This window comes from Lissotriton vulgaris, chromosome 11, assembly GCF_964263255.1.
Source record: "Lissotriton vulgaris chromosome 11, aLisVul1.2, whole genome shotgun sequence".
In the NCBI taxonomy this organism is placed as follows: domain Eukaryota; kingdom Metazoa; phylum Chordata; class Amphibia; order Caudata; family Salamandridae; genus Lissotriton; species Lissotriton vulgaris.
In genome coordinates this window covers 275740915-275761351 of record NC_141699.1, presented here as the reverse complement: position 1 = coordinate 275761351, position 20437 = coordinate 275740915, and the positions used below count along the sequence as shown (strand labels likewise).

At 44.5% G+C, this 20437-nt stretch overlaps 1 protein-coding gene across 2 annotated transcripts in view; it reads right to left on the bottom strand.

Moving 5' to 3' along the window:
- AP1B1 (adaptor related protein complex 1 subunit beta 1) overlaps positions 1-20437 on the bottom strand; it is a 320810-nt gene that overhangs the window by 25650 nt on the left and 274723 nt on the right. For both annotated transcript variants that reach the window (XM_086943235.1, XM_086943236.1), the window contains exons 19-20: positions 13829-13915; positions 12051-12205 (exon numbers count right to left, since the gene is read on the bottom strand). In XM_086943235.1, coding sequence (XP_086799361.1) covers positions 12051-12205; positions 13829-13915 — 242 coding nt within the window. The remainder of the gene's footprint in view (positions 1-12050; positions 12206-13828; positions 13916-20437) is intronic.

Sequence of the window (20437 nt, the reverse complement as noted above, 5' to 3'; positions counted from 1 at the left end):
ATGCACAAAACGACCCACCGAGAGATGGTCCGTTTCTGCACTGCCAGTCCCTTCTTAGTGGCCACGTAACCAACAAAGAGTTGGTCATCCACCCGGAACTGGCGAGTGCGATCTAGATAGTATGAGAGCGCACGTTTTGGGTCCAGACGGTGGAGGCGCTCTTCCTCTTTAGAGGGATGCGGAAAGAAGGTGAGCAAGGTGATGGACTGCCCGATATGGAAGGCTGTGACTACCTTGGGTAGGAAAGAGGGTCTTGTCCGCAACACAACCTTGTCTGGATGGACAGAGAGAAAAGGAGGTTGGGAAGAAAGAGCCTGGAGCTCGCTCACTCTCCTGGCAGAGGTGATGGCAACCAGGAAAGCAGTCTTAAGGGTAAGAAAACGGAGAGGACAGTTGTGAAGTGGCTCGAAGGGAGCGCACATCAGATAAGTTAGTACAAGGTTCAAGTCCCACTGAGGCCTCATGAAAGGAACAGGGGGCAACATATGAGTGATGCCCTTCAAGAACCTATTTACAATGGCGGACTTGAACAAAGATGTCTGATCAGGTAGCCTTAAGAAGGCGGAAAGGGCAGAAAGGTAGCCCTTGATAGTGCCCAGAGCAGAGCCCTGCTGGGCAAGAGAAAGAAGGAAGAGGAGAACCTCAGAAAGAGGGGCATTGAGAGGATCCACAGCCTTTGCTGTGCACCATGCCACAAATCTGTTCCACCTGCAGGCGAATACGACTTTGTGGAGGGACGCCTGGCTGCCAGAATCACAGTACAGACTTCAGGAGGCAAGTCAAATGGCCTCAACTGTCGCCGTTCAATCTCCAAGCATGGAGGTGAAGACTGGACAGGTTCGTGTGGAGGACCATCCCCTGCTGCTGTAACAGAAGGTCCTCCTGAAGAGGCAGATGACGGAGGATTGACTGACATACTGAGTAGCTCGGGATACCAGTACCTTCACGCCCAGTCCGGAGCCACAAGAATGACTTGGGCCCGGTCGCGCTTGATTTTCTTCAGCACTCTGGGCAGAAGTGGTATAGGCGGAAAGGCGTACAACAGACCGCAACTCCACTCGCGACGAAAAGCGTCCCGAGCGAGTGCCGCCTTGGAAATTCCAACACGCAGAACTGCTGACATTGCGCGTTCTCTTCGGTGGCGAATAGATCTAACCAAGGCTCTCCCCACTGCAGAAAGAGGCCTTTGTGTCACGTCCGAGTTCAGACGCCATTCGTGAACCATCATGCACCTTCGGCTGAGCTTGTCCCTCCTGGCGTTCAGAGAACCTGCCAGGTGTTGAACCACCAGGGTCACTCCCTGATGTTCCAGCCACTGCCAGAGGCGCAGAGCCTCCTGGCAGAGGGTCCACGACCCCACCCCGCCCTGTTTGTTGCAGTACCACATGGCGGTGGTGTTGTCCGTGAACACCTCCACTACACTCCCCCGGACAGAGGGGAGGAATGCCTTCAGTGCTAGACGAATCGCCCGCAGCTCCAGAAGGTGATATGGAGCCGGGACTCCGACGGAGACCAGAGGCCTCTGATCTCTGCCTCTCCCATGTGGCCTCCCCAGCCGTGGAGGGACGCGTCTGTCACAACTACGTGCTCCGGTTGGGGAAGGGAGAGGGATCTGCCGCTGACCCAATCGCGGTCCGTGAGCTACCACTGCAGCTGTCTCGCAGATCCCTCCGAGATCAGGACATGGTCGGACAGGTTGCCCTGATGCTGGGCCCACTGAAACTTCAGGTCCCACTGGAGAGCCCGCATCCACCACCTGGCGTGATGCACCAGAAGGATGCAGGAGGCCATCAGCCCCAGAAGCCGCAGCGTCAACCTGACTGAGACCCGGAATAAAGGCTGAAAGATAGGGATCAGAGCCTGAATATCTCGGACCCGCTCCGATGAAGAGGGGCTTTTGAGAGGGGCACAGGTGTGACTTCGGCACATTGATGGAAAACCCTAGCTGGTGCAGGAGGTCTGCCGTTGTCTGGAGGTGGCTGGCGACTGTCTGGGGCGAGCCCACCTTCAACAACCAGTCGTCGAGGTAGGGGAAGACTAAAACCCCTAACCTGCGCAGATGAGCTGCGGCCACCGCCATCACTTTTGTGAACACCCGTGGGGTGCTGGTAAGGCCGAAGGGGAGCACGGTAAACTGAAAGTGCTTGTGGCCTACCGTGAACCGCAGGTAGCGCCGGCAGGACGGGGATGTGGAAATAAGCGTCCTGCAAGTCCAACGCTACCATCCAGTCTCCTGGGTCCAGGGCAGCCAAGACCTGAGCCAATGTCAGCATTTTCAACTTCCCTTCCGGAGGAAGCCGTTGACGTTCCATAGGTCCAAGATAGGGCGCAGGCCACCTTTGCCCTTCTTGGGTACCAGAAAGTAGTGGGAGTAACAACCACACCCTACTTCCGGGCCAGGAATGCGCTCGATGGCCCCCTTGGCCAAGAGGGCTGTAACTTCCTCTTGCAGAAGTTGTAAGTGATCCCCCGACACGCGGTGGTATTGCGGTGGCATGGCTGGAGGGGTTGCCTCTAAGGGGAGGGAGTAGCCCCTTCGGACGATTTGCAGCATCCACCTGTCCGACGTGACAGTGCACCAGTGGAAGTGGTGATGGCGAACCCTGCCTCCCACTGGCGTCACATGGGCCTGAAAGCACGGACTAGGAGGGTTTTGAGGCGGATGCTGCAGGGGAAGGTGTGGACTGGCCTCGCCTTCACAGCGGTTTCCACGGCCGCCACCGTGCTGTGTGTTAGTCTGCGGTGCGTGGCTGGCAGCACGTGTGGGAGCGCCCCTTCCTAGCCACAAAAGGAGGGAAAGGCATCCATTTGTTGGCGTGGGGCCGAGAGGCTCAAGGACTTGGCCGTAGCCCTGGAGTCCTTAAAACGCTCAAGCGCATGGTCTGCCTTGTCGCCAAAGAGGCGACGGCCATCAAACGGCATGTCCAGAAGGGTGGACTGAACATCAGCCGAAAAGTTGGCGGTCCTCAACCAGGCGTGGCGTCGAACCGCCACCATAGTTGCCATCGCTCTGCATGGTGTATTTAAAAATAAAATAAAAGGAGGATAACTGCGTTTCAATAAAGGATTTGATACAACTGCAATCAAGACATTTGACTGATTAATAATTTCGTTTGGGAAGTCTTTTCTGTTTGTGACATTTACTTTTATCGTCTAATACAATTTGGATTACACCAGTTATAAAAATAGGAACACACGTTTCTCTGGTGCAGGGTCAGTTTGGAGTTTGGTAACAGTGGATCTTGTCCGCCAAAGTGGGATGTATGTGGGTCACAGCCCAAACCCAATGCACCGAGTGTAGGATCCAACTAAATAGGCATACTTAGTAGTGACGACTGGTGCTGGAACGTTTAAAAGCTCTGACCGTGATTCTCAATATATATTAAGAAAACACATTAGAACTGGTGATTTGAACAAGGGCAGATGGTCAGGCAAGGATAAAAAGGCTGAAAGGGTTTTAACAGTGCCAACAGCAAGTCATTGCTGGGTCAAAGATAAAACAAACAGCACTACATCTGACAGTTTAGTCTGCACTGGGTCTACACAAAGCCACAAACCTATCCCAGTGTCCGTCAAACACTCATTTCATGAATGGATGCCTTGTAGCCAGGATTACATGGACAATTTAGAAGGAAGCTCAAAGGAGATCAACTGCTGCCACTCTATCTCCATGCATGGAGGTGCATATTGCACAGGTCCAGGTGCAGAACCCTGCCGCTGCAACAGCAGATCCTCCCAAAGCAGAGGCCTGACCAGACGACAGATGCTCAGGCTCAGAAGTTCTAAGTACCAAACTCTCCTGCCCTATCAAGAGCCACAAGGATGACTTGGGCCTGGTTTTTCCTGATCCTCTTCAGAAGTCGAGCAGGAGAAGCAGTAGCAGCAGTCCCATGCACCACTCAATGAGGAATGCGTTTCCAAGGGACAACCGTCCTGGGAACTCCAATGAGCAAAAGTATTGACACTATGCGTTCTTGGTAGTGGAGAAGACATCAAGCCGGGGTTCTCCTCATTGTTGGGAAGAAACTCTAAGCCAACTCCATTCCAGCTTCAGTTGAGATCTTCTAGAAGTTAATGACTGAGCTGGTCCCAATTGGAGATTAAAGATTTCGCCATGTGATGCGTCACCACAGAGATCCCTTCTGGCACATGACCAACAACCCTACCCCACCCCACCCCACCCTGCCATATGGTATTGGTGTTGTCTATGAGAACCTGAACCAGCCTGCCCAGCAGGTCCACAGGAAGGTATTTAACAGCAAGTGAAATGTTCAAAGCTCCAACCGACCCATGTGGAGTCAGGTCTCTGCCAGAGACCAGATTCCTTTGATCTCCACTTCTCCCAGATGGCCTTCCCAATCAATTAGTGATGTGTCCGTCACCAATATGAACTCCAGATGGGATGAGGAAAGGGGTCTGCTACTGTTCAAATTGAGGTTGAGAAGCCACCACTGCAGATCTTTTTCAGTCTCAACTGACACCTGATGGAATCAGACAGGTTTTCCTTGTGAGGGGGCCAGTGAACTGCTGCAGTTTGCCCTGAACTTGTTACAAAAAAACAAGCAGAGCTAGGACGACAGACCAGAGCAGAGAAACAATTTAAGTCTTCTCCGAGACCAACGTCTACGACAGATAACACTTTACTAGGAAGACAACAAACAAATGAAATCACCAAGTCTGTTTTTTAATCATCTACTTTTGCAAGTAAGTATTCCACAGCTATATACTGACTACTTGGGGCAAATAATGTCAAAAATACACGCAGAATGGATAAATCTAAGATGAACATGTTAGGAAGATGGTGTGAGTTCTGAAACCTAGAGCATCACTAGACCAGGCCCTTGTTATTGACTGGGTGCCATCATATCTACTGTACCAGCTCACCTCTGAGCATTATGTAAAACAAGCATTTGCAATGCAATAGGTCTCGCATTTGCTGGAGTTGGAGTAATTGGCATTCTAATTGGCAATGTTTTTTTATTTATGTTTTTTTATTTTCAGTGGAGTAATTATTAAAAAAAAAAAAGTGCACGTTTTACCAAAATATAACGTGTATAGCAACTGTACAGAAAAGGTATGGCAATGTTAACATAAAGTAGCTGGGTAAAGTATATACAGCCATGGTAAATGCTACTTTGAGCTCACTTTTGAACCGCAAGCAAGCACTGGATGCAGGCAGTCATTGCGCATGATGTATATAGTTCACACACCTGCAATGGAGGAGCACAACACAAGTATGCTCTGTTTAATGACAGCTAGGACTCAAATGTCACGGGCTAGAAAAGTTATGTAAAGAGTTTGGTGAGCCACCGCGCCAAATGAATGGACATTCTACCGCTGTTTGTGCTCAAGGTGAATACCTAGAAATTTTTTCAAATATGACATTGTTTACATTAAATTGAATTTCAGACTCAAAATATGCAGTTGTGCTTTTTGTTTTCCGATGGATGGGTAAGTGAAAGGATGGATGCATGCATGCATAGGTAATGAATGCTTGAATAGGTGGATGGATGAAATGGTGAAAGATTGAATGATGAACGAAAGATTGAATGGATGACAGAATAATAACGTGCCTGTGGATGAAAACGCTATATATTGTACTATACTGCACGTTTTCTTTGTACATTCCCAAAAGCTGGCGTCTTTTACAGCCAAGCACAACCACGACTTCAAAAATAGAAAAAGATGGCACCATTTCCCTTGAAAAGTGCGGAGTTGTGCTCTCACACTTGCACAGACAAGTATTCCCCCAGAACAATCCCTCAACTGCGAAATGCCTGAGAGCGGCGTTTAACTTGTGAAAGAATGAGTCCTTGTGCCAAAAGGTCTTCCCAGAAACCTGTGACCAGTGCAATTAAGCACTGATGCAGTCAATATCAAGGCTGCGTGCTCGAGTCTCAATGTGGGCTCAACATCCTATGATTCTGGGCAAATCAATTCATCTCCCCGTGCCTACTAAAATAATTAGAATGTATACTAACGTAGATGGTGCTCATATAAAGCGCTCCAATACCTTCGGTCCAGTTCGCGCTATATAAAATCGCAAAAAAAAGCATTTGTGCGCCCTCCAAAGCAGTAAGTGCACGAGTTTCAAGCCGGCCTGGGCAGCGCCTCCTTTCACCCGTAAGTGGTTGATAGAATGCGTGCCACTAAGCGCGGTGTGTAAGTGCCGATCAGGTACCAGGTAGGTACATTCCTCTTCCGTGGGAGGCTCTGCTTATTACTTCGGCTCGGGCTTCAAGAATGTCAACACGTTAAGTGCTGATGGCAGCACTTAACGACCTTTGAAAGTGGGAGTGCAAGGTCACAAAACCAGACCGGCCTCTGGTTCATCGACATTCTCCAATATTGAAGCGAGGGAGGATGTGCAATAGCAGCATCACACACACAACCCACTGCTTAGGATTAACATAAAATAATCAACGCCTGTCCGAAGTGGTATAATCTGGGTATAGCGCATTGAAGTGGCTTTACCCATAAACTCGCTGTGAAGACAGCGGTGGTAGAGGATAAGGCGGAAGGCGCTATATCGAATCACACAGCGTTTATTCTCATTGATCATACATTTTCTCACAGCCTCGGAGACCCTGCCACGAGCACTTCTGCATTAATTTCTCACACGTGTAGGCACCGCTTAGCATTGCAAGTCCTCTGCTGAATTAAGTATGTGGCTTTATTACCACACTCTTTTTTGTCCTCTAATAATACAAGGTTTAAAGACACCGAAAGAAGGATGAAGTTGCGCTTAATCCCGTGGCTGACACAGGGCTCAGCTCGAAGCGCCCACTTTTCTAAGCGCCTCACAGATCCAAGCACTGCACCTGTTCCTCCACACCCACCTCATGTAGAACAAGACTCACTGATGTTCTCAGACACTCCTATCATGAAAGGCCCTGCACATTCAGCGAGCATACGGGACACATTGGGGACGCTGTGTTTTGGCACATAAGATGTCTGATGGTTGCAGAGAGAACAGCCAATCCTGACCTTCATTTGCAATTGAGATGCTGTGTCACAAATCGCCTATGCGCAGAGCCACTGGAATTGTGCCATTGTGCGTCCGCAGGTTTTTTCCGCATAATTATAGCTTTGCCACATTTGCCTCATAATTCACCATCTGCTGCATAATTTACTGATGTTAACACAACACAAATTAGTTTTTAGCTCAAACGGTTCAAAAGTTACTAAAGGCGCAATGAGTGACACGTGTTGCTGTGCAGTGGAAGGCCCTTTCTTTCCAGAGCTTGACTAGTTACATTTATGGTTGCTTATTGTTATATTTGAGTGTTAAACTGGAACAAATGAGGTGTAACCAATGCCCAGGTAGTGTTAACAACTGCAAAAATATCAAAATAATGATGTAATACTATCATAAAATGTGCTGCACTAAGTTACATAATTTGCCTTTTCCGACCGCATAATGTATTCAGTGCTGTCGCATTATTTGGCCCTCCCCTGCCGCATAATTCCAGAGGCACTGTCTATGAGTAAAGAATCTCTTCTGGGACATTATGCACAGCGAGAATACTTAAGGTCCGAAATGCAACCTCTCTCTACCAGACAATGTTTTGTGGCATAAGTAGATGTTTTGCTAACATATGCGGCAACCTTGCTCTGAGTTCGCTCAGCGTCCCTCGATGCCCGATTTCTATATCCACTCTCATTTAATTTAACCTGCCTCCTTACTATAACATCTTATCTATCTATGGTGGAGGAACAGAAGAGGCCTTGTTACCATTGAAAAGACGGGTCTTGCAGATTAAGAATTAATGGCTTGCCCAAGATCACACAGTGTGATTCCGTGAACGAGCCAGATCGTGTATTTGCACAGTTGACAGCAAATCTTCTTCCTAATCGTGACACGTGTATGATGGTCTCTGCAGATCCTTGTCAGTCACTGTTATCGCTGGATTGATGCGTGTTTCCGTGTAATTGTTTGTCCTTCGGCGGCTGCAGGCCATGTTCATAGCACTGCTGGAATCGCTTACTCTGAGTTTAGCACTTTTTGTTGGAAGTATGTCCGATTTGAATTGCAAATTCGTGGGGAAACGAACAAGCGTAATTCAAGTAAAATTGAATTGGTTACAATTGGATGGAGTTTGTAATTCAGCTGTAGATTGCTGTAGCTGAATTAAAAACTGTACAATTTAAACTGTACAATGTGCTTTGTTTTTGCCATTGCACATTTTATAGAGCGCTGCGCGTCTCGTTTCAGTTACTTCAGAGGACTGCGTCCAACTAGTTTATATAACGCGAAGGTGACCCGGAGGTATCGTTACTTCGAACAACCGCCTTACTTAGCCCTCCTGTCATGTTTATTTCTGTCAATACACCTTCGTCAATAAAATTATAATGTAGAAACAACGTTCAGAGTTAAGCTATGGATATAGTCTTGTAGATGTACCAAAAATATGAACGAAAAGAATAATAAGCATTACCCCTTCCTCCAGCGCTTCGGCCTCTTTCTCAATAACCAGCGCTGAGGGGCGCACAGCCAATGGCGCGCTAGCAGGGCAGAGTCCCGGAGGCGGCATAAGGGCAGGGGCTACGAATCCTGCGCAGCCACCGTCTTGACCAGCTCGTGCACCGCAGGTCCCGCCGGAGCAGCAGAAAGTTAGCAGGCTGGAAGTTGGCAGCCTGTCCCTGCTCTGGAGCCCCTAGCCGTGTCGGACCGGCCCGCCCATCCATCGGGAGCCGAGCAGAAGGAGCTCACAAGAAAACAGGGATTCCAGCAAGAAAAGAGCCCGGTGAGGTAAGGGGGGGTGGGGTGTGTGCCTGTGTGTGTGTGCCTGCTGCGTGTGTGTGCCTGCTGCATGTGTGTGCCTGCTGCGTGTGTGTGCATGTGTGTGTGTGTATGCACGTGTGTGTGAGCGCGTTAACCGAACGCGAAAGCGCGCCCACACAGCAAGCAGCCAGCAGCAAAAGCGCGCTCACAAGGACAAATCTGAGACAGAAAAAGCGCGCGTCCCGACTCGTGTCCACATTCCCGGAAACGGGCAACATTAGTTGTCGAGCTAGACGCAATGCTTCGGATTGCTTTCTCTAGCTTGACCTAAAAACACAGTGTGTGGAGAATCAATCTGAAACAGGTGTGCAAAATAAGTTAATACTTAGCAGCAGGGTGGACTGATCCCTCAGTGATGGGAAGTAAACAAAACAAAATAACAAATAATTAGTTTCAGGTGAAGTATGCGCCAATGGTAACAAAATTAACATTTTCCAAAACAGCATGGAAATGCTGTTCTGGGTTTTTCTTGTTTATTTTTTTTAGTATGAACCCCTGGACAAGGGTAAAGATTCAAAAGTGATGATCTGTAAGGGGAAGGAAAACTGAGTATGGGAAAAGTAAATGGTAAACCAGAGGACAAGAGCAAGTACCAAGGTAGGAAGAACAGCAATGAGGTACCGGGGAGGAGAACAATAGATTATTACAAGAAGCAGGGCGGCAGAAGGAGAGGAAGAGAAAGATAGGGGGGGGTAAGGAAGGGCGATGGAAGTGTGAAGAAGGAATAAAAGAGTGAATACACTATGCTCTGTAGGAACAAATAAGTGTAGAATGAGAGCAGGGTGGAAGAAATAGTGAGGAAGTAGGGAATGTCTTCAGGGTGATGGTGGAGAAATGTGGAGGAGGGTGAGCTAAAACAAGTAGGAATGGCAACAGGAGCAAGAAATCAAAAAGGAGTGCAAGGACAGGCAAACTGGTTCCAAGGACTTCCTCCTAAGGACTACCAACAAGCTTAACATTTAGGGTGGAGTAGGAACATTCATCTAAAGGACCAGTGATGAAAAAGGAAAGGCAACTAGAGGAGCGAACAAGAGACAATGGAGTAGCCAGGTAAGAAATGATTAGACTGGAAGAGAGGAAGCAAGAGATGAACACATGGCTGGAACAAAAACAATGTACCGGTTGTTAAGAAAACCAGTGGGACGAGTTGGACATGACAAGAGAAGAAGCAAATTGAAGAAGCACAGGGAAGAGCTTGGGGGAAGAGAATTCGGTGAGGAGAATGATAGAAAAAAGTGTGTGAAGGAGAACAGTTAAAACATAGAGCCGGACACAGAGCTCAGTGAATGAATAAACAAAGTTAGCAGGAGGAGAAAGAGGAGGGGTTTGAAGAGAAGGTGATGGAAGGAATAGCATCAAAACTGCATAATGGAAACCTGCTCACAAAATGTAAGGAGCTTAGAAGAGCAGGCTGAGAAGCCAAGTGATTGATCCGGAAGCAAGTATTGGTGAAAGAGAAAGACGGAGAAGACCAGTGATTGTATGAAAGGCAAGTGGGAGAAGTAAAATTAGAAGAATAATGGATAGCAATGGTAAAATGCCAAAGCTGAGGGAAGAATAAGCGTACAGGTTAAGAGAAGACTTTAGGGAAATGAAAAGAAGACTATTATGAAGAGGAAGATGGAAAGTAGGGGGAGAGGCACAAATAAACAAGGTACAAATAAACAGAACACAAAATAAATGCAAAATAAGGCTAACCTCTAAATTCTGCCAGTTCGGGAAAAGCAGATCAGCGGTGGCGAAACAGAACGTGAAAAAACACATGGAGACACGTCAATAAACAAGAAGAGAGCAAGCTTTCTACACAATAAAACATATAAAACATTTCCCTCCCAATGCAATAAAACTTCATTCTATGGAGACAGTACATTTGTAATTTGGAGGCACTCTGTATAAAGTATAACTTAGAATATATACCACCACGTTAAAAGCCATTTGATACAGGTCCTACTAAACATGCTAAGAGCAAAATTCTCCTTGCATGATACACCATATGAGTTACACAGAACTTTTCCCCAATACATCAACATTTTGCTGCAGCACAGACATATGTTGTATAATAGATGATCTGCTTAAGAGAATCTCTCTTCACAACCAGAATTATGCAAATTTCAATTACAAATAGATTTCCTGTATAACACAAACTGTTACACCGACATCTCCTTTTCAACCTGCCAATTACACTTGACATCTTACCTCTGGAATACACTGTGTGTAGCATAAATCTGTACAATAAATTGTGTGTTATACAGACCTACCGAATACACTGTGTGTAGCACAAACTGAGCAATACATTGCGTGGAACAGACATCTTTGTCCTAACATACAAGTCTTTTAAAAAATAAAATAAAACAGAAAATCTTTATAATACAAAAGGCATAGGAATTTCCTGCAGCCAACTGTAGTATGCATTGTTGCCCAGAACCACGCAGTCCACCTCTTTTTCAAATATTTAGTTTGTGGGTCACAAGCAAGAGGCAAATCAAGACTGTAAAGTGTTAGAATTAGAAAAAGTAACTTATTGGGACAAGAAGGGAAAATCTTCAAGAAAGGCATGAGTAGTTAAATTCTTATGTTTTCATGGCTCTCTAAAATATTAATTGCCCACTATATTTTATACGCTAGGCGAGTATATACCTGGATCAACTATTATAGGAAAATAACAGGACTTAAATAATCATTGCCCAGAAAAACTACTGGCAGGAAAGCACTACTATCACTTGAACAAAAAGAAGCCAAGGTGTGGTGGTCAACAAATAAATCCATCAGAGATTTTCCAACAATGCTGCTTTAGAAAGATACATTTATTATCTTTTACATACCTGCAGCGGAAGGACCCACGCTTGTAATCACATTCAATAACAGGTCACCAGTCACAAAATGCTAGAGGCCCAGAACCACACTATAGGTAATATTGACCTCTACCATTCAGGTAGCACAACATTTCAGAGAGTGTGGTGTTCCAACGCCTTACGGCTAGGGAAGGTTATGGCATGTCTGAACAGTGTATGCTGAGCTGGACTTTGCTCCAACCATGTACTAAATAAATTTGCTTCTTACTTTGTCTATGCTGTAGAGAATGATTTCCCTCCCCAAGGGTCAGGCAAAGGTTTTCCTCTGTGCAGGGGGACAAAGTTTCCTAACTTTTCCAAGGTGAAGTTAAACACGCACAGGGCACAGAATAGCTGTTGAGTGAACACACTGTAGTCTCATATGTCAGTGTCTCAATTTAAAACACTGCTACAAATATGTTGTGCAGCCTTACCGTGTAGTTGGGGTTCCCAGGCTGAATGCGCATTTCTGCCAGGACCCAGATGCCATTGGTAAGCTTCAGAGACAAGTAGAGCATGTCCTGTCCCTCCACGGTCCTCTTGGCGATGGTGAAGATGTTGTTGGCCTGCAGCCTATTGCTAACATTGTCTGCAGATATGGAAAGAAAGACAATCAGCAGTTAGTAATGGCATAAAGATTACAAACAAAAACTCAAGGAGTTTCTGTACTAGACAGCATTCCTGCAGTGTGGGACTGAGATGCGTTGGCAAGTCTACATGTATTTAATCAGTTGTGAAAGAGCATGTGTTCCTGTATAATCATATTAGGAGATCTGAAGGCACTATGTTAGAAGCAAAGATTGCAGTGGGACATTTGTCAGTCACGAATAAGGCAGAGATTTTGAGATATCAGTAAAAGATCAGCAGTGAGTGCTGCAGACCAGTGCAAACCAGTACACAGCTGTTTACTATTAGCATGCATACACGTTTAGAACTGATGTGCTTTGGAAGAGAGGTGTGTTAGATCTACACATTGGAAAAGGGTTGGGTGGTGCAGATTCGGGATGCAGTACAATAGAAGCACTGCTTGATAGAAGCAATGTCAGCATGAAACTGCATCAGGTGATCCAAGTCAGGAATAAGATCCACCACAAAGTTAGGCTGAGCCCTACCAGTGTATTACCAGTGGATAATGGACCACTCTATGTAACTGTGCTAGAATGGAATAGCAGCAAGTGCTTTAGGGCAGGCACGCCCACGGCGAAGTGTATGGGGGTGATAAATCTGCTATAGAATAGCAGGTACGGCAACAGGAGAGGACCATCTATAGAGTAGCGAACAGCACATGGATAGGACATCAATACGGAGGATTATAGATCAAGAACATCTAATGGGCTGTTATCAGTGATAATCTCGATCTGTAATTAAATAGGATGAGGAAGATCAAGGGGCACAGGCTATATACACATTCATGGTTCAAGATTAGCAGGTGCACTGAGTGCTGAATCTTAGTGCTGAGGCAGTATCATACATGAACAGTCTCAGCACTGGAATGCTCAATAGTGCAGTGAGAAGGCTATCTCTGCTTGAGAATTCCCTATGGCGAGAAAGAGCGATCTTTGCTTTGACAAAGTCTATGCTCAGAGTGACCGAATGGGGACTGCAATCTTGGATTAGGAATTTCGTATGTCAAAGAAGTGATCTCACCTATGACTCTGTCAATGCCAAACTACTTAAACTCACATCAACTGTGCTGCAAATGATCAGTTTTAGCTTTGGAATTCCATGTGGTGAGGAGATAATAAATGGTGCCTGGAGTGATCGCTCTTGGACTGGACTCTTATATGCAGATGGGGAGATAATCCCAGTATTAAAAAACCCCAATGCAAGAAGGAACAGTCTTCACTTTAGGATCTGTTGAGCAGAGAGGGCATATTTTCAGGTTTGGAACCTCAGAAGCAAATGGCAATGTCCTTGTCACCCTCTCTTCTTCTAAAAATGGAAACGCTCTGTTTGGCACTTCTTTGTTCAAATGATGATAGGGCTAAATGTGGGCAGTATTCTGCTCTTTGCAAGGGGAAATTCTTAGCTTGCACTCCCACAAGCTGAGAGGAACCAGTTGCACTTAAGGAATCTTCTTTAAAAGGGCTTTCTCTGCTTTTAATCAGCGGCACACCCAAATTAACACTCTTATGCTCTGATTGGCTGAAGGGCTGGGGAGTCACTGAATACATGCAATATGCTGAGGGAGCAATGATTGCTTAACACTCACCTGTGCTAAGGAGGCAGTCTTTGATTTGAAACTGGGCTTCATTTTCATTAGGAATGTCTTTCCAGGTGGCCAGGAACATCTGCCGCTCTGAGGAAAAAAGATAATGTGAATGAGGCAGAGTGGAGGGTAAAAGACATGCAGACAAAAGCAGCCTTCCACAATGGTCTCCAACGGAGTAGTGCTACAGTCAATAAAACAAAATAAATGAAGTTACTTACCTTTAACTGTAGTTCTCTAGGATTGGAATATTTCGTAGATTAACATGCTTGAATCATTACCCATCGTCGAGATAGAAATCCCCTGGTACCTTGTAAAAGCAATGCAATGATAGGCATAGACTAGAAAAGGCCTAGGGCCCTTAGTTTAATAACATATCATAGTCATTTTAAAAAAAGAGACCAAACAGATTGTATCACTCTCTATAACACTTCAGAGAGAGGCTCCATTCCTAAGATTTTATAGCATGAGAGTAAGAGAGAGAGAGAGAAAGAGAGAGAGAGAGAAAGGATTAGAGTAGCGTAGAGTAGAGTAGGGTAAAGTAGAGAGAAATGAGCTTTCCAGGGGAGGAGGGTGGGTCGCATGTCAATCTATGAAAGATTTCAATACTGGAGATCTACAGTTACAAGTAAGTAACTTTATTTCTTACTCCAGCATTGGAACTTTCATAGGTTCACATGCTTGAATCGGAAGCTTGTTTCCGGTCCAGGGAAGACATGGCTTGGCAGTTCGGGCTGGACTGTTCCCATGAGGCACAGGGTCAGACTGATTTACATATAGCCATGTCTGAACTGGGGTGGCAGAGTGGGCTAAAGAACGGTGATGGATTAAACCCAGATCTTTCGACTGGGTGTGAGTGTTTGATTGATTCAGATGCTCCGTCCATCACCACCCCCTTTTGCACCGCTTTTGGCCGCCATGAGTGTGGCAGGGTATGCTCAGACGCGAGTCCCTTGCTCACTTTGCCACTGTATTCAAGCAAGCCGGGCTGAAGACGGCTGGAATGCCAGAAACCGGTCTTCGGAAGCTTGTTTCCGGTCCAGGGAAGACATGGCTTGGCAGTTCGGGCTGAACTGTTCCAATGAGGCACAGGGTCAGACTGATTTGCATATAGCCATGTCTGAATTAGGGTGGCAGAGTGGGCTAAAGAACGGTGATGGATTAAACCCAGATCTTTCGACTGGGTGTGAGTGTTTGATTGATTCAGATGCTCCGTCCATCACCACCCCCTTTTATACTGAATCCGATTAACCATCAGCTGAAAAGCACATTTCTCACACAATCCAATCCATATCCAATGTATAAAACAAAATACATATAGGAGTACCATGAACAAGGCTATTGTTAGTCGAAATGTATCAGTGGCTTATATGACCACTAAAACTTTTACTTACTTAAAAAAATCTCTTCTGGAGCGCAGCATAATCTTTTTTTAATATATCTGTTCCATTATAAATATACCAAACTAGGCAACTTGCACTCGGAGGGCCACTGGAGGGCTAAACAATAATTAATTTATAATGGAAGAAAATGAAGCACACCCACTGGAGACACAGCATGCATGGACTCACCTGTGAGGCCCTACTGGAGGGCAATATAAGTAAATTAGTATATGGGAAAAGGTGCCTTGGAATGTTGATGCAGAGTTTTCAATCAAGTGATTTATTCAGGAAACATTAGCTGCATTTACACGTTAAGGCTACCTTCAGTAGCCTTGTTTACGATGATATATATAACGAATAGTGGGACCACTCAAGGACAGTACAGCAACTTATTAGTGCAAGACATGGATCTAATGAGGGATTGTGAACAAATGGGTGCAGAAGATCATGACATTGAGAATACTGAACTTGATGAATTAGCTCTAATTGAAAACATGGTAATGGAACAAGGCATTAATATTAATGAAAGTTCAGCCACGAACTTTAGACCACGCTCAAAGTTTGTCCCTATGACTACGAAAGATTCAGTTGATTTGTTTAATGAATTGGTTGTAAACGATCTGAAGAATTTGGAAAAATTTACTGGTGCTAAATACAAAAAATGGTCACAACAGCAGAAACAGTGTATGAATCTTATTAAGAAACTTCCATTACATGAAGATTGTGTGGTACAAAATGCAGACAAAGGGGGAAATGTAGTCCTGTGGGGTAGACAAAAATATCTAGATGAGGCATTTAAGCAGCTAGACAACAGGGCTAATTATGTTAGAGTTACTGTTGGCAAGATGACTACTAGCCATGATGTCTTTAATGTACAATTACAAGATTGGTATGCAAAAGGTTTATTGTACAATGAAGAGTTGCTGTTTTTACAAATTAAAAAGCCCATTAAACCGGCATTTTATTGAATACCGAAAGTGCAGAAAGATATCAACAACCCTCCGGGTAGACCAATTATCTCAGCTAAATGGGTTGTGCACTAGAGAATACATCCAAATTTGTCGACTCCTACCTAAACCGAATAGTTAAATCATTGCCCTCCTTTATTCAGGATACGGGAGATTTTTTGAAGGGTATCTATCGCATGCCCTGGGAGAAAGAAATGTTACTTGTGACAATCGATGTATCAACATTGTATACAAGCATTAGGCATGAGGATGGCCTCAATGCAGTTAAGTACTATCTAGGCACAAGACCAATATCATTATGGTCGCACACCCAAATGATAACATCAATGGTAGATACATGCCTTAAAAAAAATGTTTTCTTTTCAATGGTGAATTGTTTCACCAACTGTGTGGTACTGCGATGGGCACCTGCTTTGCCCCCAGCTATGCTAATTTGCATATGGGCTGGTGGGAGGAGCAGGTGGTCCAGAAGCAATACCATACAGAGTGGCACACAAACATTGTGCACTGGTGTCGTTATATTGATGACTTGTTTTTGATATGGAAAGGCACTGAAGCCTCAGTTAATGCTTTCATAGAGAAACTTCTGAATAATGACCTGACCTTAAATTTCACTTCTACTATTAGTGAATCAGAGGTGAATTTCCTAGACTTGACCATATACGTAAAAAATTCGACTTTGCAGATGAAAATGTTTCGGAAACCAACAGCAGGAAACACCCTGCTCCTTGCCTCCAGCTTTCACCCCCAGAATTTAATTAGAAGTATCCCCTATGGGGAATGTTTGAGAACAGTACGTAACTGTGGTGAACCTGAAGTGAGGGATAAAGAAATGAGAACTCTACACTCCCGGTTTAGATCAAGGGGCTATGGAGATGTGTATACAAAAAGCTATTCACAAAACTAGAGGGAAAACCAGAGAGGCAGTGCTATTTAACAACTCTAAAAAATGTGCTAAGATAAATAACCAAACAGGGGTGAGTAATTGCAGAATGATAACGAAGTACAATAGACAACATGGACAAGTGAGGAAAATTCTAACGAAACACTGGCACTTAATCCGTAATGATCTTGTATTAGGGCAAACTGTGCCAGTCAAACCTTTGATCACTTTTAGGAAAGCAAGGTCATTCAAACAGATGTTGGTGAGTAATATGGCACCTAAAAAGAAAGCAGCCAGATCTATGAAAACTTGGCTCTGTAAGAAAGATGGGTTTACTAAGTGCTTTAAGTGCAAAGCGTGTCAGCATGGAAAGAACTTGACGAAGTATGTGACAGGTTGCTCAAACATAGAAAGAAACATCAAAGGACAGTTCAATTGTAAAACTGATTTTGCGGTTTACGTTTTGAGTTGTCCATGTAAATTAAACTATGTGGGGAGCACAATTTTACCTGTGCACAAAAGAGTGTTACCACATCTGTGAGCCATTAAGAATATTGACAAAACTTACCCGGTAGCTTGCCACTTTGCAAAACATCACAACAGTCATGTAGGAGGCCTCACCTACTTTGTAATAGATGCATTCCCTCCGAATGTGCGAGGAGGTGATAGATTAAAATGTCTAAGAAAATTAGAGTCCAGATACATTATAGAACTCAATAGTAATATACCTACCGGCCTGAATATGGAAGAAGACCTCTACACACATTTATAAAACGTTCCTATAAAAAGTGACTTGTAGTAAATTTGTAGAAAATGCAATATGAATCCTTGAGAGATATCTTCGATTTTAAATTTCCTTTTTTTTTTTCTGATTCACAATTTTTGTTGGACTTTTTTTCTGGGGTATTTGTATGCACTATACGTTTGTGGTAAACAGTAATATATTAATGAAACAGACAGGCCCACTTGGGCTTAATAGGAAGCAAGACAGTGTTGCGTAAAAACTTTGCCCACTGGGGCGGTATTTTTAAAGCTGCTGTGTGCATAAATCTGTGTACGCTAAATTATTTATTTGTATTTAATTTTGAATTTGTACAAATATAATATTGTATTAGTGCACAAATTTAGCTTTTGGAATATGTTACATTGACTTCCGGATCAGTAGTATGATAAAACTACGAATCGGTTTTCTATTTGTATTACGATTATAGTTTCCACACGTAGCCAATCAAATTGCACGTTTTTGAACGTAAAATGGTGGTTTCCCGGCAAAACAATGTTGGTGATGAAGCCTGCTGGATCAGGCTAAACGCGTCCGACTTTGCCGATTAAAATAATCTAAAAATTACTTTCGGGACACGGCGTCGTCATTTCCTTGATTTGGAAGGAGTGTGGTGTTCATGTGACGGACCGGGCTTGCGAGGTCCGAGACGCGCCCGCTGTTCTGGTGAGCAGCTGCTGTCTGCAAGCAGAGGAAAGAATATATATATATACATATATATATATATATATATATATATATATATATATATATATATATATATATATATATATATATATATATATATATATATATATAACGCTCCAATTCCTCCAGATATACACAAGAGGACAAACATTACTCGGAAAAGTTAATTATGCCAATCACGCTGATTTTATTTATGCGGAATGGGCTCACACAGACGCGTTTCGGCGTGCTGCCTTCGTCAGTGTGTGTTACACCGAAAACTATGTCGACATGTTTTTAAAGCTGCTAGCTCATTACGGACATGGACATAGACAAAGGACTGTCATCACAACATTCAAAAGGGCGCGCCATCATTGAATGACCTAGATGGATTAGTTACTTACCTGTAATCCTAGTTCTCTTCCAGGGGTATCCTCATCAAAGTCATAAGCATTAGAATGTTCCCGCCCATGCGTGGGACCCCGGAAACAATATATTATATGTGCCCCACATATATATATATATATATATATATAAAAATAAGCAATTGCAACCAAATAAAACAGTAGAGCTGGAATATGCTGTGAAGAATTTCCACCATACATGTGTATTTGCATTAGAAACATGAGAAACAACACCAATGCTTGTTTAGAAACTGTTTTAATGCTTAGAAAGCAGTAGATATTCTTATAACACACTGTAAGCATATACAGCTCCCAGGCTGCATTGCAGATACCCAGTCTAAAAAGACTGAAAAGCTAACCTGTAGCTGAATGTACTAAAACTGACGCTGTGCCTTTAAGGCACCTCTGCCCCTAGCTTCCCATCATGCCTCAGGGGTTACAGTTAGGTCAGTTGTTCTTTTCGGAGACTGAAAAACAAACCATGGTAATAACAGGTTAAAACATCTCCTACTTAATAAACAAAGTCCTTTGCCCGGGGAGGCGGGAGGGTTGCTTATGACTTTGATGAGGATACCCCTGGAAGAGAACTAGGATTACAGGTAAGTAACTAATCCTTCTCTTCCAGGGGATCCTCATCAATAGTCATAAGCATTAGAATAGAGTAGCGAGCCTCAGCTCATCCCTGCGGGCAAAGGAATCAACAGATAACATTCATATTCGTAGGCCCAAACAGTAGGCCTTATTCTACCCAAATAGGTTTCTCAAGGAGGCTTGCCCTACTTGAGACTCCGCTCTGGAATCAGACTCTAGGCAATAATGCCTTGTAAAGGTATGGACTGATTTCCATGTTGCAGCCTTGCATATTTCTGACATAGGAATGTCATGTAAAAACGCTATTGTGGCTGATTTTCCTCTAGTGGAATGAACTTTGGGTGATTGTAACAAAGGTTTGCCAGCCAGCTGGTATGCTAGCCTGATACAGGAGACAATCCATCTGGAGATGGATCTTTTGTTTGCTGCAAACTCCGTCCTCATTGAACCATAATTGACAAAGAGTTGGACTGTCCTTCTGGTGTCCTTCGTCTTTTCTAGGTAAAACTTTAGTACCCGTTTAAGATCTAACGAGTGCAACGACCTCTCAGCTGGGGTCGATGGGTTAGGAAAGAACGAAGGAAGGGTAATCGTTTGATTTATATGAAAATCCGAGACCACCTTTGGAAGGAAAGATGGATGAGCCCTCATTACCACTCTGTTGTGGTGAAACACAGTGTAAGTTTCCTTGGTGCAGAGTGCTTGTATCTCGCTAACCCTGCGAGCAGAGGTTATTGCCACCAAGAAGGCCGCCTTCCAAGTGAGATGCTGCAAGGAGGCCTTGTGTATAGGCTCAAACGGTGTAGACATCAGCCTGGAGAGAACCAGGTTCAACTCCCAGGGAGGAGAAGGATTTCTCACAGGGGGATAGACCTTCTTTAACCCCTGAAGGAAATCCTTAACCACTGGGCCTTGAAAAAACGATGTTTGTGTAGGT